This window comes from Malania oleifera, chromosome 4, assembly GCF_029873635.1.
Source record: "Malania oleifera isolate guangnan ecotype guangnan chromosome 4, ASM2987363v1, whole genome shotgun sequence".
NCBI classification, from domain to species: domain Eukaryota; kingdom Viridiplantae; phylum Streptophyta; class Magnoliopsida; order Santalales; family Ximeniaceae; genus Malania; species Malania oleifera.
In genome coordinates, this window is record NC_080420.1 from 1,150,627 (window position 1) to 1,172,841 (window position 22,215).

Genomic DNA, 22,215 nt, shown 5'->3' on the forward strand with positions numbered 1-22,215 from the left:
TTCTCAAGCAATTGAATTCACCACAATGCTTATTGCATATAACCAGCGTGAGAAATTGTTAAAAGATAAAAGAGTGTTTCTATCAACAAGCTGCCATTCGACTCTCCAAAATGACAACTCCCAAAAGCCTATGGTGTACCACAACTCAGCATCTTAGCCATAAGCATAAATAGTATAAATGCTACCCTTACCATTTTTTATTTTTACAATCCAAGCTGTAGTCTATGCTAAAGAACAATGGTAAGCCACTCCGTCCATTGCCAATCCTACAGACTAAAATGAAGTGTATAAAGTGTATGAAATGTACTTGCATGGTTGTGGGGCTTGTCTCCCCTCTCATTTCTCCACAAGTTTGAAATCCAATCTGCATTCTCGAGTACAAACAACATTTAAATGCATAATTGGAAAATTGCCTTGATATTATCTTGCAAAACTGATCTCAAGAGGAGCAATATAAATGTTAGAGGGCAAGACATCAACCAACTTCAGCCCTTTCTTAGTCCAGGTTTTCAATCTCACTGGGATTGGAACGAATCAAACAGCCACGTCAAGCTTGAAGCCTATATCCCAGACCAGATACCCCAGCCAGTAGCTATATCCCTTAGCAGAAGTACAAATCATCTCATATTAAAGATTTAGTGCAGCACCTGCACAGCCAAAGAAGGGGCTTATTTGAATGGATCAAATATCTCTGGACTAAGAGATCAGCCCCCAGTGAGGGACTCCCGTTGAATCCAGCATTTCTTTTCAATTAGAATACTGGTTCTCAGCAGAAGATACACTGAAGGAATGCATTTGCCTCTGAAAGATGCTGCTCCTGGAGAATTAGTCCTCTCCAGTTCATGTTAGCAAAGCCGAGAGCAGAGCAATGAATTGAATCCATCTACCTTCTAGCCCCAAACTCCTCAACTGCTTCCAACATCACCTTCAGGCGCTCTTGCAAATTTGAAACAATATTCTTTGTGATCCTTTTCTGATGTCTGGTACTTTTCAGCCATGCAACTCCCAAATACACTTGCACATTACAGCCCTTTGACTTTGAGGGCAAATCCTCAACCTGGAATCTAAGGTGAAGCTGCACAGATACAAATCGATTATGAAAAGGGCAAACCTAAATTGAGATTTGGAAAAGGTAAAGCATTACACAATCACAGCAGCTTTCATACATTGAAGTAGTCACCAAGAGGAACCCCATGAAGAGTCATGACCTCTTCAACCAGCCAACCATTTTTATCTGGCAGGGGAGATCTTTGCTGTGTGCTAGTCACCTCTCCACTGTAACGGGAAATGTGCTTATCAAATTTGTAATAAATTTGCCTCTGGCACACATCAGCCTTCTCCAACTCCCATGGAGATGGAGAATAGTCAAGACAACCTGTTCTTGTCATTACTCTGCGATCCAAATCACCACCACTGAACAGCTCTATGAAGAAGTCAGCCTGAAGTGACAATGAGAAAATACTAACTGTCAATTTCAATTTGAATAGTCAAATTTGACTGACATACTACGGTATGTGCATACTCTGATGAACAAAGAACATAACTGTACCTGGAGCCTAGGCCAAAGTAGTAGGAGGGTGGGATGGGAAATGGGATGTGGGATGTCCTAGGTTCAAAACCTCATAACCCAAGAAAATAAAGAAATAAAAAAATAAAAAAACAGAGAGTCACACATGCATAAACTATGACTACAAATATATCCATGCAGGTAGCAGCCCATGTGTGTATATGCAGGACATATGGATGCATGTTTATGTATCTGCAATGATGCCCCCAAGTGCTCCAGACACTACTATTAACACATGGAGAATAAAAAATTCACTGAATGGATAAATTCCACCAAGAAATATTTTCCATCATCAGATGTATCGCATTTTATTGAGTTGCTCAAGTTCATATTAAATCATTATGGTCACAATTACTTGTTAGAAGTATATCGAGATTGATGCATTCTGGTTCCAACCGGGAGGTATTTTAACTGAAGCATGAGAGAGAGAGAGAGAGAGAGAGAGAGAGACTTACAGGAACAGAAAGAAAAGCGGAATGAACCTCAAACATGTTAACATCCTCAACACCCAAAAAAGACCCACCCTCTTCATTTTGGAGGGTTTTGGTCTCAGATTCTTCTTCAACTATTTGCACCTTCTGTTCAGGGCTTAATGATCTAGCCTTCCATAAAGCCATAATTGTCCTGTTCAACATGCATTAGATTTTGGTCAAAACAACGTACCTGTAATAATTTCACACATTTTACCCAAAAAATCAATGTAAGATGAGAAGCTAAATAACAAAGAAAAATGAATTTGAGGTGTTGCCATGTTAGACATCTGATGCATAACTATCAAATTTAGCATAGTTTTCTCAGATGGCTTCAAGTATGGCCAGGCTTTATGGCATAAGAAAACAGGAATCAAGAAAAACCATGACCTTAAAATGACCACTCAAAAAAAGGGATGCTACATTTATTACCAATGGAATTATTGGATTAGTTTCAAGAGGCTTTTTATTTTTCAATTAGAACTCCAACACCTAACCATTTGGGCCTGTTTCGAACTTGGAAAACATGAGAAAAAGAAAAGGAGAATATGTTTTCAATTGCATTTGAACAAATTACACTCTTAAAAATTTTTTTATAGAGAAAAATTTGATGGAAAATTGATCTCATTCATAGTTTCTTTTTTCCTTTCGATCCAGACAAAACCTTAGTGTTCTGTTTCAATACTAATCACTTCAAAAAGGAAATGAAAGCTACAGAATTATTTATTTAAATTTATAGTCAAAAAAATAATATTAAACTAATACATTAAAAGAATGCTTAGAAATATTGTTATGTTAAAATGGATCCTGGTTGAAGTCCACAGAGAAAATTACCAAAATATTTTTTTTACTGCGCAATGAATAAATAAAACCAAAAAGAAAGGCTCAGAAAAATGACACCATTTATACAGTTAGCATAAACAAGGAAATTGGGACGGTTCAATACACTATAACGTCCCCACGTACCTGTGTGCTACATTGAAAGATACAAAAGAATGGAAATGGAACTTCAGCCTGCCTTCCCCATCTATTTTCTTTGCACCATGCCTTGCATCCATACCTCTGCCCTGCCGGAGAATCACAATAATGATTGGACTGCCCATGGATGCAAGTGTAGGAGGAATAAGTTTAATTTCTTCTATGTCCTCCCATAGAAAAAAGAATTTTGTCTTGTGTCCAAATAAATTAGCATAGAACCCAATAATCCTTGGAGACAAAAATAAACGGCCCTGCACAGGAGCTGCAAAGTAATTAGATAGAAGCACACACCATTTGATCAAATTATCTGGAATGAACTTCCATGCATAATTTCTCCAATTAAAGCTTGATGGTAGTATATGGTAGATAAAGATAATCACAACATCACTAAATGCAACACTTCCTGCACATGCATTTTCCATTTCAAATGAAAAGTAAAATCATTAAGGAACTCCAAACGTAATTTCATCAATTAAAGGTTAATGAAATATATGAAGGAAAGAAAGAGTCCACACGATTTTTTAATGTAACAGCACCTGCAGGGGCATTTTGCGTTTCAAATGACAAGTAAAATCATTAATAAGAAATTCTTCGGGCGGAAGTCCAAAGAGTTTTTGAAATGCTGAATTTGTTTGAGGAGACCGCAAATTTATCTGCAAACCAAACATCATCATTACTGGTAACAGCCAAACATATTAAAAGGGGGCAAAGACCTTTACAAAATAGTCCATTGCAAAATGAATCTACTAGGTAGAGACAGCTAGCACTTACCTTCTTCCCCACCTCTTTCTCCATCTTATTCAAGTACTCTTTAACAACATTGCCACCTCTTGTATTATCTAAGAAAATTCTTAAATGTAGCTTAGAGCGACATGCCTGAGCTAACTTTCCTTGAAGAGGAATCCACACATCAGCCAGATCTGATAAATTAGATTTTAGAAAGTTGATTTCGGCATGTCCAAGTGATGTTGCTTCATCAAAAGGTCCATCAAAGTCATAAACTTCCACATCCATTACAGATGGAGGGTCATCCATTGCATCAAATTCAAATATTTCTGCAAGTTCACAAGGGTCCCAGCCACAGAGTCAATCAAATGAAGTAACCACATTCAACATCAAATATAAGCTTAACATATTTGAAAAACTGTAGCTTAAAAAAGAGCATTTGTAGCCGTACGCTACACTGACACTGAGATAAAGACTTGGGATAAACAGGGAATGGGGAAAGGGAGGTCACCATTCCACTGAGGATCAGATTTCTGAAACTTGATTGAGCTGGTTCTGGTTCTACCATTACAAGTGAAGGTTACATATGGATCAGAGAACCCACTTGAATCAACAGCCGCCAGACTACTACCCTCAATCAAGGCAACAGTCAGCAACCACCCATCCCCTTGAGCTTTGACTCCATGATCACTGCCTAATATGGCAAACAGGGAAAAAAAAAAGTCAGGATTCCTTTCTTTCCTTCTCTAATCTAGAGACATGGAAAAACATTCAGAGAGCTAACTAGGCAATAATCATATGTAAATTACCTTTTTGTACTCGGGCCTGCATGAAACGTGCTATCAGATTCAGCACTCTATTCCCCTGAAGAACCAGAATACCACATACAATCAGTTCTCCAATTGAATCTGGCAAGTCTAGCCCCGCAAACTCAAGCCCCTGAATTGAACTAGGTGCAGCTAGCCAGAGATGCACAAGCACATACAATCCAATAAAAATGGTGGATACTACTGTAAAATTGGCAAAAAATTGAACCGCCAGCTTCCAATCTGACTGGGATTCTACCTGCAACGAAGCCAAAATATGTTCCTTATTCGATCCAAGATCCTTCAAATCAACCGGCTTAACATTCTGAGATAATAAACTTGCATATTGCTCAAAGCTTTCCTTCAGACCTTGTCGTGCTCCTCCTTCTATCATACCTTTCATCATAGTGCTCTGTAGAAAATTTACTCGCCATGATATTACCAACCGTGAAGATTGTTCCCCCAAGGGCAGCTCAGGCCCAGGCATGATGCAATAAAGCAATTCAACTTTAAAGGTGCTCCCATACATGACCTCTGGTGTACTCACAGTTGCTAAAACTGCAAAAACCTTCCCATCAGCTTTGAGATACACTTGCTCCTCAATGCCTTTCACAGCCTTAATTAATTTAGTTGCAGCCTTAATGTAAGTAACCACTCTTTTCAATCTATCTTCACCACTCTCTAATTTCCATGGTCCTTGTTGCAATTCTGTAGTTCCCTGCACATCTGCTAAAGATTTTGGGAATTTTGAATCAGGTGAAAAGAGTAAAGAGTTCAGGTCTGACGGTGCAATCATATACAATTGGTCTAAAAGTACTCCTCCAGATAAATTGCTCAGAATTTCACTTCCCTGATCAGCCGACTCCATTTTTTTAATTGCTTCTTCAAAAGTGCCCAAAAATGATTGCTCTTCAGGCTTATCCTCATTAACCTCAGGTTTGGTTGTCTCAGGTATCTCTGACAAATGAATGCCTTTTCCAGAGGAAATGCATGCTGTATCTTCGTTCTTATTAAAAATTTGAGCAAATCGACCAGAAATTTTTTTTTGCGTGCTGGACTTATCTTCCTTAGTTGAAACAGCTTCATCAATCCTCATTGGAGAAGATGACCTTAAGGGGCTATCAGAAGGTCTTGAAAATGATTCAATTGCAATGTCAGCATGCTTCCTCGAATGTGGCGCATGATCACCATTAGATTTGACGCCCATGAAAGAATGGTTTTGAGAAAAATATATAGTGAGAAGAATTTCACCTATTTAAAGGAATGAGATTACAATTTCAATTAGTAAATTAAAGACTACTTTTAACCTTTAATACACTAAATTGACAACAAGGGAGAAGGAGGGCAAGGGACAGAAATGGAGGGAGGATGTTGACGATATCTTCGTTTCGGAGTATTATTTTATAGGGGAAGGGGATTAAAGGTTCCACATTCCTCTGCATTTCCTCCAAAACCCACAAAATACAACCCCACCCCCCACCCCCAAAAACCGTGCAGTTTCAGAGGATAGGTGACAGTAAAATTCATGATGACCCTTGTGTTCCTTTTTTGTAATTTAATAGAAGATTGAAATGAGAAGAAGTAACAACTCCACCCTCCCCTTCCTTTCCCCTCGTTTAAGAACACTTCCATTTACTTCCCTTTAGAGACAGGGATCACAAATGAATACTGACAGCAAGTCATGGAATACAAATTCTAAGCCTAGCCCAATAACCGTACTTGAATTTCAAGGAAAATCACAACATGTCAATTTATGGCGGACACTGAAACTATAGTTAGGAATTAAAATCATCTTGAGTCGTTCTTTTGTGGTGTTTCTTGAAGTTGAAAAACCATGTATATCATCTTTCTCTCATGCTCAAATCTTCTTACAAGTACACCGAAAAACAGTTGATGTTACATATATGACAAAACATCAGATAGAATAACTCTAAAGATAATAAAGGAAGAAAGAAAAAAGCCAAGCAACCATGGTTGACGAAAGAGGAAAGCATTAAAAAAAAAAAAAGAAAGATCAGGGTTAGACATACCACAATCCTTGTTCTTGGACTTCTTATTTTTGGGTTGCAGAGGATACCAGGCAGTGCCCAGAGAGTTGCCTTCCGCATCGAAAACCCGTGAAACGGGCACTTTCAGCTGACCCACGAAATCATCATTGAAGTACTTATCCTCATCCAAGACAGAGATTAGGAGTTCCTCGTTCAGGTCTTCCACCCGGAAATTGAACTCTTCGAACCAAGATGGATTCAAGGACTTCTTCACTACTTTAGTCCTGTTCTTGTTCTTACCTAGCTGCAATCTAACGTAAGGATCACTGAATCCATTGTAATCCATTGCAGGCAGGTTTCGTGCCTCAATCACACGAACCACAAGCTTCATTCTTTAAAATAGGAAGAGTAATGATGAGCCCGCAAGATGGTCTCGTAAACAAAATAGTTATAGAATGAAAAAAGAAAAAAAAAATCTTTCTCCTGAGTCTACAAGAATGATAAAACCCAATTTCTATCAATGGAATAAAAAGGATTTGGAACAAGATCATGCAATAAAAAAAGGGATTTTGACCTTTTCGAAGGGGGTCAAGAATTTCATACAACTACTATTTTTCCATCACAATTTCATGATTCATCCATATTTTTTTCCTGCATAATTCGACAGAAAGAGAGAAAAATCAGCTAGGAACCCAGCACAACATGGTAGCCCAAACCCTTAAGAAATTGCACGGAAGATTCAGCTGGAGCTACTACAACTACAAGAAGGGGAAAAAAAAAAAAAAAAGCGTTCGTAAATAAAGTAGGAAGAATCCAATATGTGGTTGCGCAAACGCCTGATCCGAAGAACGAACAAAAGAATTGAAGAAAACAAAATTGAATGAAAGAAAAAAGGAGACTAATAAAAGAAACCCCGAGCAAGAGATCGGATTAAATCATAATAAAAAATGTAAAAAAAAAAAAAATCATTCAATTCAAACACCCATTGAGACGGAGAGTGTTCAAGTTGAAACTTGGCAGCCAAGAGACTTTTCTCCCACAACATTAAATTGGAAACTTCGCGTCGTTGGACTCTTGACTTTCTGCGAATTCGTAATCTTAAAGATTTGAACAATGAAGATTGGATTTCATCCTCGGCGTCTTTTTCCTTTTACCCTTTCCCCTTAAATGTGGAGCATAAATCATGATCACGACCCTTTTAATTTCTACTTTTTGGTGTGTGAAAAGAGCAAATGAAAATTAAAAAAATAAATGCAATAAAGAAACAAACCAAACAAAACAAAAACAAATAAATTATATGATCCTTTGGGGTTATTGTAAGTGTAAAATTTCATTATTCATTTGTGTTATTTATTTGTTTATTTTTAGAAACAAAATCAAATTTTTATTTATTAATAATATTTCCTTCTAATTTTATTAATGAGGAATAATCAATTTATATTTAGGTTGAACTCTAACATGAATTTTTAAAGAATCATTATTTGAAGTTTTGCGTATACTAATACAACTAGCTATTAAAATTATTCATTTTAAATATATGAATTTTAAAAAGACTTCAATAAAAAATATTACAATACTTGATTTGAGATACAAAAAAATATTTTAAACATGATTGTTCTTTTAATTAATTTTTATAATGTACAGTGTGAACTTAAATGTTTATATATATACATATATATATATATATTAAAAATAAACAAATAAATTTACTTTTTTCAAATAAAATTAGAAGAGATTCTTGAAGTAATATGATATTAAATGATAATAATAAGAATATTTTGATGACATGAGATTACAATGCTGCTAGTGGAAAGGAGGAATTGGGATTCACATGTATGCAAGTGTATTAGCGTCACAATTTTTACATCGGTCATGTATTAAGAAATTTTTGAACTTATAAGGGTAGTTTGAACTTTTACTATATAAGTCAAATTTGTAAAGTCGATTGGTGAAATTAATTAATGTTCATCGAAGTTGGAGTCTGTTAAGACCGAAGGAGCCCATGGGTGGGCTCCTCGGGTCATAACAAGTGGTATCAAAGCCAACGGTTCGAAACTTTGGATGAGCGACATTGTAAAAGTCGAGACATGAAACTAATTCTCTTGATGTGCTAACAGTTAAAAGACCAAGTGTGTGACCGAGGCCAATAAGGATCATTTAGGCTATGGATGAATTCGAATAGGGTCAAGACGTGGGAGATAGGATTGGTTTGGAGGCACGTGGAATGCAATACGAGGCACGTAAGGCGTCAGTGGTAAGAACCACTTGAGCAACTATTGGGGAATTGGGCTTACTCCCAAAAGGGAGACGATTTCTGTTCAAAGGAGAGCAGCTGAAACTCACAAGTGAGGGGAAGATTGTTGGGAATTTCACTTGTGAGTTTGTCCCACATTGAAAAATTAGAGTGGATGATGGGTACTTATATACATTATTTGGCCCAAGACCCAATAGACTTAAGTTTTTGAGTCAAGTTGGTGTTCCCTCATGTGTATCAAGCCCACCCATGAGCTTCTTGTGAGTTTGTCCTACATTGAAAAATTAGAGTGGATGATGGATGCTTCTATACATGGTTGGGTTTAAGATCCAATAGACTTACGCTTTTGAGTCAAGTTGGTGTTCATCCATGTGTATCAAGCCCACTCATGGGCTCCTTGTGAGTTTGTCTCACATTGAAAAATTAGAGTGGATGATAGGTGCTTATATACATGGTTGAACCCAAGATTCAATAGGCTTAAACTTTTGAGTCAAGTTGGTGTTTACCCATATGTATCAAGCTCATCCATGAGCTCCTCCGGTCCTAACAGAGTCAAGATTGCTATATTTGGTATTAAAGTCACTCTGAGGATACCATCATGTGAAATCTTATTTGAAAGCAGTAGAATGTCAGAGATTAAAATAAGGAAAATTTCACAATCTCACATCAAATTAATATTAGGAAAATTTTAAACGTATACGGAGGTTTGTTTGAATTCAAATTATATTAAGTGTTTTTTATAGGATAAATTTGTGAGACCAATGTGTGAAAATAGACAATACCTCAAGGGAGTTGGACTTAAAACTATTACAATTAGATTAAAAAAAATAAACTTCTTATTCTTCTTAATATTTATTTATTATTAAAAAGTGAAGTGATTGCTTGACAATTTTGAGGACGAGGAAATTTTTTTATAATTAAAGTAGTAAAAAAATTTTGAAATCTATATAGATCCCAAAGAAGCTCGACTTGCAACACAATATACAAGCATAACATAAACATAATATAGAGGTGTCCTTAAAAAAGTAAAAAATAAAATAAAAGCACAAGAAGAACATTATTTATATATATGCACAAAATCCCATATCACTCACGTTCGAAATAAAATTTTTTTGTGGATAAATTCATAAGAATGAAATGGAATTGAATTTCTCATTGTACTTGTTCATGTTCTCGATTCAAATTTTCATTTCATCAATTTGACCGTATTCCAATTTACAAATTATATTTAATGTAATCTTAATGACAATTAAATTTCGCTCAATATTGTCAATTATCAACATGTAATTATCTTAAAAATCAAATAAATTAGAGTTTAAAACTTTTATGCCCTTTATTGTATAGTCTCATTTCAATAAATCAATACCCAAAATAACAATCCCTCTATCCATTCCTAAAATTCCCTTGTTAAAATTTTGAAAATATTGTTCTTGGATTGTGAGTTCTTAATAATAATATTACTAAATAAGTACAATAATATAGGAACATGTTCTAAAATCCCTAATTTTATATTTTTGAAAATGTATAGACTGTTATGAATATTCTGATTCAATGAACACTCCAATAATAAAGAAATATTTTTATTATTAGATATATGTATTTTTCATTATTAAAACCAATAGTAGTAGTACTAAAAAATAGAAAAGCAAAATCATGACTAAATATTAATGTAATGCCTCTTCAAAAGTCAAAGGACGCGGCAATAAGTAATGATTTTACATATACTTTACAGGGCCAACTCCTTTTTTTTTTTTGACATAACTTATCATTTTTAAGAATGAAATTAGATTTGAGGTGTTTGATAAAATATATTTTGAAGAAACTTTCAAATATTAAGATTTTGAAATCATTAAAAAACACAATTAAATTTTAAATATTTATTACTAGCTTTTTGTATGAGGAAATTTGTGCATTTTAGCTTAAAAAATAGAGAGATATTAGCTCGAGATATTCTGAAATCTGAACTCGATATTCATTAAATAGAGATCCATTAAACACCAGAAGCTAAATTTATAAGTCGTTTTCTTTTATGCATCTGGGCTCCTCCAAAGTCGATCAAATATTGTGACACAAGATCCCAATTCCCAACTGAAGCAAATACTATAACTTGTTGATTCTTAAAAATCCTTGAAATTGTTTGTTGCAGCAAAGCCCATAATTTTGGAGGTTGAAAAATCATCTCTCTCTTTGTTTTCTTTTTAGTATTTGATACTTTTAAGTATCAACTTGATAATTTGGTGATAAATAAATAGAGAAAGAAGTAGGAATAAATATTAGCACGAAAAGAAGAGAGAAGGAAAAAGAAAGCAATGAGTACGAGAAAATCGAAAACATTGCTTCCTTTAAATACCGTCAGAATGATATAATGTTGGGTAACTCAAGTTATAACACGACAAATAGATATATGACACTGACAACACATCTCTTTCATTTATTTAATAGTAGCATAAGAGTACATAAAGATAAATAAAGATTTTAATTGTGACCATTTTTAGAATAAATATTTCTTCCAAAAAAAAGAGGCAATATAGTGTGACAACTCATATTCTTTGGTTCTTTATTTTTAAAATTTTTAATTATAATAAAAATAAATATTCAAAGAGACGGCCCAATGAAAAATAGGCATCCTTCGATTATTTAACTTTTATAATTTAAAGAGATACCCCAATGAGAAAACATACATTTTTTGGTTATTTAACTTTTTTAATTTTAAATTTATACGATATAAAAAGTACATATAAATGTTGTAAATTATTTTGTGGAGAAAACTATCAATATTTTTTTGAAAGCAAGATAAAAAAAATCCTAAATGTTTATTTTTATTTCATATATATCCTAATTTAAGACTAAGCATCTCTAAAGAAAAAAGAATTAAATTATGTATACAAGTGGAAATTGTCTAACTCGTTTTTGGAAACAAAAGATATCCTTATAATTGTAAGACTAAATATTTCTTTAAAAAAAATAAAGTAATTCAACCAAAATAAGATAAAATTTCATTTTGAATGTCTAAACAATCTTATTTAAAAATTGAATAAAAAATTCTATCTGGTTAAAAAATAAAATAAACTAACAATATATATACATACTATATCTATATCTATACAATAAATTAATAAAAATAAAAACAAAATAAATTATTTTATGAGAAAATATCTATATACTTAAAATTAAGAAAATATTCCTAAAAAAGTATTTAAACCCAAATTAGATAAAACCATATTTATAAAATATATGTTTGTCTAAATTAAATGTTAACCGAAACATTTTAATAGTTTATAAACATCAAAAAACAATTATTCCTTTTCTTATTTTTGATTTATAAAATGATGGTTGCTAATTTTAATAGTTATTTTTTGGTTATTTTGATTATGAAGATTTAAAGAAATAAATAATGTTTCATATTATTTGCACAATTCAAATTAATTTGCAAAAGTTCCTCCAAATTTACGTAATTTCAAATAATTAAAATACACACTCAAATACAATACAATTATAAATTGCTCAACTTGAAAGTTAAAGTTTTTGTTTTCCATTTCTAATCATGACTTCTTATTGTCCTACCTATCATTTAGTTTAAAGAACTTTCCTTGATATTTAAGGAAGCTTGTGGTTATGGCTCTATCCCTTTTCTTTTTTGGCTTGGTTGACCTAAAGGACTTGATGTGAACCCTTTTTCTTTTCTCAAGCATATATCATTATAAAAGTATTTTCATATACATAATAATCCATGACTATGGCAATTTGTGTGGATTTGAAAAAAAAAAAAAAAACTTAAATATAATTTGTATTATACTTTGTTAAAATCTATTCAAATTTGAATCCAAGACTCAAAAAACTATGCTCCCACAAGGTTCGCACAATTCCAATGGTATGCACACTATATATTATATGAGAGATTTAAGCATGCATGTTGGTTGGAAAAGAAAGGTAGGGGCATCACTTTCGGTTCACAAAATGAAATGAGTGAAAAATGAAATAAATATAATTTCACTTGTGAGTTTGTCTCATATTGGAAAAAAAGAATGGATGATGGGTGTTTTACATATGATTGAGCCTAAAACTCAATAGGTTTAAACTTTTGAGTCAAGTTGGTATTCATCCAACTAACAAATGGTATCAAAGTCGATAGTTTGTAACTCTTAGTGAAATCGTGAAATCGAGGTGTAAAGCTAATTTTCTTGATTATAAGAGTTGGAGGGCTAAGTGTATGACCGAAACCAATAAGGATCATTTAGACCTAGTAGATAGATCCAAATAGGGTCAGGACGTGAGAGGTAAAATTAGTTGGAGCCACATGGAATGCAATCTGAGGCATGTAAGGCGCGGTGGTAAAACCTACTTGAACAACTATTGAAAAATTGGCTTTACTCTCATAAGGAAGAGATGATTTTTGTTCAAGAAGGAGTGATTGGAATTCACAAGTGAGGGGAAAATTGTTGAGAATTTCAAATTTGAGTTTGTCTTACATTAAAAATATTAAGTAAAAGATGAGTGTTTGTACACATGGTTAGATCCAAGATCCAATACACTTAATCTTTTGGGTCAAATTGATGCTTACTTATGTGTATCAAGCCCACCTCTGGTCTCCTCTAATGCAATTATTGCAATAGGAAAAAGCATCATTCAGTTTATGAAAGCTTTAATGGAAATGTGATTTATGTTTACTAGAGGGTAAAATGAGTAGTAGGCAATTTTATACCAAACAATACAATGTTGAATGCATAGGAAACAAGCAGTTTCTAAAATTTGAAAACATTAATTATCCGAAAAACATAATGTTATAGTGATGGAAGTAGAGAAAGTAAATCAAAATCATTAATATTTTTTTTTAAAAAAATGGAACTCAAGATTCATATCAATAATGCTTTTGCAAAGAGAATGTTAAAGAGAATGTTAAGAGTTCAGAGGATGTTAATGGATGTTTTATATATACCTAGGTGGTTCGTTTGGACGAAGAATTTTATTTGAAAAAAAAAAAGGGAAAAAAAAAAAAAGAAGAAGAAGGGGAAACTCATTTTTTATTATATATTTTTAATATAAAATATAATTTAAAATGAAAGTTTGTTTTAATATAATTAAAAATTAAGAAAATTCAAATATTAATGATTTGCAAAATGAAAATTTTGTTCATGGATTTGATATTTCTTTCTCAATTTTCTTGATAGCCAAACATAAAAATATGGATTCCTTGATATTTTTTTTTTCTTTACTTTCCATAATATTTTTAGAGTTCCAAACCGAGCATCACTGGCCCCCTCAAGATCTTCTTTAAACAAGCCTAATTAACATACCTAATTTTCCTATCAGTCACAAAAAAGGCATCCAACTGGCCATGCCATATTCACTACTCGTTTATAATTACCAGGATGATGATGAACAGGAAGGGATCACCTCCATAACTGAGACAAATGGGTATGTCGATGAACTACATGGTCCTAAGCATCCATAAAGAACTAACTTTCTTCTTTGAAGATTTGTGCATGCTACAAATGGTGCCAAAAAACCATTTTTCCTTGCTGCATTTTATACAATTCAAATAAATTTTTAATAGTTTTTCCAGATTCATGTAAAATACACTCTCAAATACAATTTTTTTGTTTTTTGTTTTTTTGTTTTAACTTCTAGTTATGACTTCTTAGTGTCATAACTAGCGGTGTTGCAAATAGACGTGTGCAAACGGTTAGTTCGGTCAAATTCGGTTAATTAATCTAATTAATTAAATTTTTCGGTTAACACTAATCCCTAATCGAACCAACCGAATTAGTTGTTGTAGCCAAACCGTAGCCAACCAAACAAACTTTTCGAGTAATTCGATTAACTGAATTTGACAGAATAAATTTAAAATTAATTATAAAAACAAAATATGATTGCAAATTTTGTTTCTAGTTTAACAATTCTAGTTTAATTAACTATTACTTTTATTGATAAAAGGGATATTTTAAGATTTAACATATATTATATATTAATATTGCTAATTAATATTTAATTATTAATTAATTAGTAATTTGCGTAATTCGGTTAACCGAATTAAAATTTCTCATGCCCGAACCGAAAATCAAATACCCAAAATTATCCAAATATGGAACCGAACCGACCGAATCCGGTCGGTTAATTCGGTTAAACCCGAATTATACTCACCCCCATTCCCAACCTCATCGGACGTGTACTAGAGAGATAAGAACATTATGGTTTAATCTTGTCAAGTATTTTCACAGTGTAAAATTATAATGTCTAATATCTCATTAGAGTTGTACCAAGACAATTACACATGTACCCACCTAAAACATTTGTTTTGATTATGATTTCGTGATTCTTGTAGCATTTATTTCTAATAACTTGATATTTAAATGAATTCCTCACCTTGTTATGGAGAGATTGTACTAAGAGCCTACCCCTCCATGTATCCATGTGCTTTCTTCTAGATATGAAACATGTGGTGATGAGGTTTTCACATTTATTAGCATTAACTATATAAGGAGGAGTGAGACTCACTTGCCATATGTTTCACATCTAAAAAATAGACACATGAACAACATGGAGGGACAGGTATATAATTTCTCATTGTTATGGTATTAATCTCTCTCTCTCTCTCTCTCTCTCTCTCTCTCTGGCTTGGCTGACCTTATTTACTAATAGAGGAGTAAAAAAGGAATTGGTGCGAACCCCTTTTTTTTTTTCCTCAAGCATATATCGATATAAAAGTATTTTCATATACTTAATAATTCAAGACCATTGCAATGGATTTCATTTGCAAATAAATTCATAATTTTGGAAGTATAGCATCTTAATTTGGATTGATGTGGATTTAGAAAAAATTCAAAATGCAATTTTATACTATGTTTTGTACTAACGCTCACAAATCTAAACTTAAAACCTGAAAATCCGTAAGTCAGTGTTTGGGAGCGTGAATTCAAACCGCAACCATGTTCCCAAACATTAGGTAATTATATTTTTTCAAGGACTATAAGAGCCACATAATTTCAATGGCTTGCATACTTTCTATTGTATAAGAGATTTAACTACTAGTGTCGTTGTTGGAAAAGAAAGGTAGAAGTGTGACGTCCCGATTTTCGTACCAATTTTTTTTTTATAAACAATAATAAATATTCACACGTCATCAACAATATTCATAAATCAGCTACGTCAACAACCATGTTACCACCCATATGACTCGACCCGCACTGGGTACCGGGTAAATAGTTATTTCATTATACAACCTATCAACGGAAGACAGTTTATTTATATCATCCAGAATACAATACCCATAGTATCAACATATATATATATATATATATATATATATATATATATATATATATATATGCACATTACTATACCCAAAAACAATACAACCCTAGAGAATCACACCTCCTTAGTCCAAAACTCACCTTGTATATCAAGGTTCCAGCTCCCTACTATCACGGAGCTCTATCCCCTGATTTGTCTCTGTTCCCTAGAAAGTTTAGATAATTTGGGTAAGACACATCTCAGTAAGAAGGAATAAATTATTTACAGTGTGTGGCAATATGAGTTCAGTTATAACACTTTTTACTTTTTAAATCATCATTTCATTTGAGAATATACACTGATATACACATTCTCATAATCATATAGATATACAACACAAGTTTTTATAAGTTTTAAAACCATTTCTCAAGTTCATTCATTTCCAACACATATTTATCCACGAAGTTCCTAAGAATAGGGAAGATTACCCGCCCATACAAGTAGCTTCTCTCTGCCCTAATACGTTATGCAGTCAGGTATGACCACATCTGATACCTATTAGAGCACTCACCTTACTTAATAAGCTCTCGGGCGGAGAGTTTCACTTCGCTTAATTATTTATATTATTAACTCATACGGATCCATTTCTCAATTTTATCATTCTCCATTTCTCATTTTCCATTATTTCTTTCATTTCTCATTTTAACTCATTTTATCATTCTTTCACTTTCCATTTCCATTTCGCTATCCAGCTCATGAGTATCCTTGATATCTAGTACCAACATCGCGTTTGTAACTCATGACTACCCTGAGAATCTTTCTTTCCACGTCATAATTCTCCCTATGGTCAAGGTTGTGCGATCCGAAAGCTGGATCTAACCGCGGTTGGCCTACCCGGTTAGATCAAAATATCATATCACATATCTCGGGTTTGTAATACGACTGGCCGGCCTATAACCCTGATCCGAACCCAGGAAGCATAGCAACTCTATTAAACAGTTCAATCGACTGTCACGCCACAAGCTCCACGAGTTCGTGTGGTTGCACTAACACCACTAGCAACGGTACCGTGCTTAATATCACAACCCATCATTAGGGTTTCCATATCCGTCTATCAGGGTTAATCATTGCCACATACCCGCAATCATTATGCGGTATTGACATTTCATCAATCACATTTCAATGATCCCATTGCAACTTTCACACTTTACAATGTTCACATTTCCCCAGTATTCACAATCAGTATTCTCATTTCAATAATCACATTTCAATTTCCATATTGCATTTCATATTTTTCATATTCACATTCCAGTATACACATTTCAGAATTCACGTTTTCATTTTCACGTTTCAATATTTTCATGTCAATATACACAATTAATCTTATATCAATATATCTTAATTCATCTCAATAAAAATGTTTTCATAATTTCTGTGCACATTTCATCACTTCATAATAGTATCATGTTTCACGTATTTCAACATATCTTAAAATAACCATATCAGTAATTCACACATTCTCATTTTCATAGAAATCATTTCTATTCACATATAAATACCACATTTCATCATTTTCCACTAACAAATCAATAATTCTCATTTCATTATTTTTTCAGAAATTACTCATCATTATATTTTACATTTTTCAGTATATGTCATACGCCACACAGTTTTCATCTAATATTCATAATATATTAATTTCATAGGGAAAAGTATCATAACTTCATTTTCCACATATTCATTCAATCAATAATATAAAAAATACAGTTATAATATTTTCCTCTTATCTGACTTACTGAAAGTCTCGTTAAAATCCAAATCCTATGCCCTTGGCGCCCGAAACTCAAATCCTACAATTCTCGTTTTTCCTAGATTAATTAACTCATTTCCCAAAATAATACCCATACAACCTTCCCTAAGCTTCATATACTCCAAATTAACATTCAAACTAATATTTAACACTCTTACATGATTTCCTAAACTATGCCTGCAAGGTCCCAAAATTACACCTGCGGCGCTTACCCGAACCCTGAATTCAATAACTCAAATTCAACCTCAGAATGCCCAATATTCCAGCATTTCTAAATCAACATTAATTAAATAATAATTAGCCCCTTAATAACCCCCTTATCCCAATTTTGGGGTTATACCTACAATGACCCCACGAGAAATCCGCTCCGTTAGACTTGTAGAGAATTATCCATAGATTCTCGTGGTGGTATCCAATCGTCAATTGGACTTAAGATTTATAAGAAATTGAGATAAAAGTGAAAATTTAGCTTACCACAAGAGATATGCCTACGCCGCTCCTACAAACAATCCGCTCCGGTAGAAATGACAGCAGCGGAAAATGGAGTCTAGCGGTATTTCCTGATTTTCAATTGGGCAAGTATCCATCGAGAAAATAAGGAGAGAGGGAGAGAGAATGAGGAGAGAGACAAGAGATTCTTGGGGGGGCTCTGCGCAGCCTCCTCTCTGCAAGTTCAAATCCTGAAGCTTCAAAAGAAGCTTCAGGTAAGTGATAATATATATATATATATATATATATATATAAAATAATAATATAATATTTAATTAATAATAATTTATTTAATTAATAAAAATAAAAATAAAAAAATTAATTTTTTATTTTTTATTTTTTATTTTTTATTTTTTATTTTTTTATTTTTTTTATTTTTTTTTATTTGAAATCACCCCACTAATCTCATATAACCATTTTTTTTTTGGTTATTACAAGAAGCATCATATTCTATTCACAAAGTGAAATGAGTTAAAAATGAAACAAAATAAAATTTTGAACAAAGAAATCAACTAAAAAATTTGATTCCATTCATTTAATTTTATTCCCTTACTACTTACTAAAAACATGCAATAAGTTTATTAATCCAAAAAAAAGTTTTTAGCCTCATTTTTTGCAACATTCAATTATTGTTATTGCATGACATATCAATACAAGGTTTTATTAGATTTTTTTGGTTGAGGATGGAGCTCACACTAGAAAATTAAATATTTTTGTTATCACGCTTACATATATTGTTGTTAAACAGACTCTAAAATTGTTGGGGATGTGGCTCATATTTTGAGTGGAAACACATTATAACAACTCCAAAAAGAATATGCATGGAAGTGTAAAAAAAATTAATTAATTAATTAATTATTATTATTAATTAAATAATATAATATAATATAATATAATAATATATATATCATAACCTCAGGATGTTTACAGAAGCATCTTGAGAAATCAATTCCCCCCCCCCCCACCGTCTATCTCATCTCTCTCTCTCTCTCTCTCTCTCTCTCTCTCTCTCTCTCTTCAATTTCTATCCGTTTTTAAGCCAAATCGAAAAATGAACACCATATCTGGGTCCCAGCTCCACTCCTGAACACTTTAATCGGAGTAGATTTATCGTTGGGACATCGTAGGCACCACTCTAGGGGTTAAGGTAAGGAGAAAAATTTATGTCAGTTATTTTTTAAGATTAACCGATTAAATTGGAAAGTAAGAATATATGAATATCAGGTTGGTTGTTATTTCGAAATATAACCGGTTAAACTGGAGTATGTGAGCCTAGGGATGTTATAGTAGTTGTTATTCCAAAGTTGAACCGATTAAACTAAAGTATATGGATATAGGGTTTTGTGCTCCGAACGCTGCAGACATCATTTCAAGATCCCTGCAGACATATCTTCGGCAAACAGGTAAGGGGAATAGATTATGTCAGGTTTTTCTAGAAATTCACCCAATTAAAATGAAGAATATAGTTACAGAGTATTATATATGTGTTTTCTGAGTGTTCAGGCTTGTGGAAATGGGAATTTTGAATTATTATTGTTATATGTATATTTTTGGGAAACAGGTATTTTGAGGTTGAGTAAAACCCTAGAGATGATTACACCATTACTTTTCAGTAGAAAATATAGTTATCCCAGGCAGAATATTTTATTATGAATTATTAACTCAAATTATGTGGCATGAGATTCATACAGAATAATGATATGACAGTATTTTTATACAGAATTATAGTATATGATAGAATTTGACAAAGTTATAGAATGACCGTATTTAATACATAATAATAGTATGACAATGTTTTATATAGAGTTTTCGCATAGAGTTACAGTATGACAACGTTCTATACAAAACTACAGTAAAACAGTATTTTATACAGAGTTACAGAATGACAGTGTTTTATACAGAAGTACAGCATGACAATGTTTTGTACATACAGAATTATAGCATGATAGTTTTATACTGAATTGTGAAATTGAGATTACGGTGAAATCATATTAATTTCAGTACACTAATCAACATGCTAAGTAGTACACTCGAAGCAACTAATATTTCCTTCAACTTAACTAGTGAATCAGTGTTGGTGGGTAATTTTAAATGATTTGAAATATTTATCTTAAAGCAATTATAATTTTTTAATATTTAATTGTGTGGTTATATATGCATTAATGTTTTTTTTTCTTTTTGAAAGATAGGGAAATATCATTAATTTTAGAATAAAAAGGGAAAAGACACTAACCTCCCTTGAAATTTGGTAAGATACAAATCTCTCATAAGGTTTCAAGAATTTCACAATCTTTCCCTAAAATACAAAAATATGCCCTTATAAATCATATGCCACACAAATTTCATCTGATATTTATATCATAAATAAATTCAAGGTAAAATATCATAATACCGTTTTAACATAATAACTCAATCAATATTTCTCAAAATTGACTGTTATATGTTATTCCCCTTACCTAACTTACTGAAATTTTGCTAAAATACCCAATTTCTACGCCCCTCGACGTTCGCAGCCCAAAAACCTGAAATTCACATTTTCCCCAAATTATTCAACACAACTCCCAGAATAATTTCCATTTAACATTTTCTAGGCTTCGTATACTCCAAAATAACTTTAAAACTCTAAAATATACCACTTACCCTATTTTTGGGATGGTGCCTCGAAACCTCAAATTGAAAATCTGTTCCGCGTAGGTAGTAGAGAATCTTCCCAGGAACCCCATGGTGGTTCTTGATCATCAATCTGAGCTTTAACGGAGCCAAAATCGAAGAAAGCTTGAAAAAGGTTCATAAGTTTGCATGTGTGTGTGTGTGTGTGTGTGTGTGTGTGTGTGTGAGAGAGAGAGAGAGAGAGAGAGAGAGAGTTTGTGTTTTGTTTAACAAAACACTCATGGGATCCTTTCTTAATACGCCCATTGTAGAGAAAACCGTCGTCAGTTTTCTCTGACCCTCAGGAAAACCGTTGCTGGTATTGTATTATTTTATAAATTACATTATATGGTTTAAGAACCCTGATGGATCAGAGTTAAGTTCGATACCGTAACTTCATAGATACCGATGCAGCCACACTATTATGAAAGTGTTGGTGGTATACGGTCGATTTGGCTAGTGAAGAGTAGAGTTACCACCTGGAGTCCGGACCAGCTGGGTAGGCAAATCAAACTTACAATTACAGTCACAGTTACAGTTTTGACTTAACCTGATGGTAGGCCAACCATGGCTAATGTGACAACCCGAATAAAAATGGAATTTGAATAATTAAGAGGGAGAGAAATAGAAATAGAAATAGAAGGAGGTCGTAGGCTTCGTCGACGAATACAGGGGTTTGTCGACGAGTTTAGTAGAAAATTCGTCGATGAATACAGGGATTCGTCAACAAGAAAATACCGAGGGGGGGTTTTTGCTGCTCTGAATTTCGTCGACAAATACAGGGTCTCGTCGACGAATTTAATGCAGGACTCGTCGACGAGGTGACGTGTCTCGTCGATGAATCTAGCCCTATTTATATATCAAAAATCCAATTTTTATCTTCATTTTTAAGCCATCTTCGCCCTCTTTCTCTCCCCTTCGGCTCTCTCTCACTCTCTCATCATTTTTGGGCCAGATATACGCCGAATCGACAATCCGAAGTCACCATGACGCTCCTAGTGAAGTTCTCTACGAGTTTGCCAAAGTGAATCGTTGGGAAAATGAAATTGGAAATCATCCCTAAGTTGAGGTAAGGCTTTTTAAGTCAAATTTGGTCTTGTGATAGTTATAGGAAATGATGTACGCATGAAAATACGGAGATTTAATACTGGAAATTTTTAGTTTCAAGGTATTGATCAGGAAATCCTATGGGGGTTAGGCTAGGATAATTCTGGGGCTTTCTCAGTAGCCAGGTAAGGGAATAAACTA

At 33.2% G+C, this 22,215-nt stretch overlaps 1 protein-coding gene across 1 annotated transcript; it reads right to left on the minus strand.

Annotated features, from left to right (window-relative positions):
• LOC131153578 (C2 and GRAM domain-containing protein At1g03370) lies at window positions 1-7,821 on the minus strand. The gene is made up of 9 exons (XM_058105986.1): window positions 6,578-7,821; window positions 4,551-5,798; window positions 4,253-4,435; window positions 3,787-4,070; window positions 3,552-3,668; window positions 3,004-3,266; window positions 2,023-2,191; window positions 1,167-1,439; window positions 1-1,075 (listed from the first exon to the last, which is right to left on the minus strand). The coding sequence occupies exons 1-9, from the start codon at window positions 6,924-6,926 to the stop codon at window positions 884-886; spliced, it is 3,078 nt and encodes a 1,025-aa protein (XP_057961969.1). The 5' UTR covers window positions 6,927-7,821; the 3' UTR covers window positions 1-883.
• Window positions 7,822-22,215: the final 14,394 nt, after the last annotated feature.

What these genes read in the sequence shown, in the direction of transcription:
- LOC131153578 (XM_058105986.1), bottom strand. Translation starts at nt 6,926, where the DNA reads ATGAAGCTTGTGGTTCGTGTGATTGAGGCACGAAACCTGCCTGCAATG. An exon ending in GCAGGCCCGAGTACAAAAAG is followed by an intron (nt 4,436 to 4,550) that starts GTAATTTACATA and finishes TTGCCATATTAG; the next exon opens with GCAGTGATCATGGAGTCAAA. An exon ending in CTCTTGGTGACTACTTCAAT is followed by an intron (nt 1,076 to 1,166) that starts GTATGAAAGCTG and finishes GTATCTGTGCAG; the next exon opens with CTTCACCTTAGATTCCAGGT.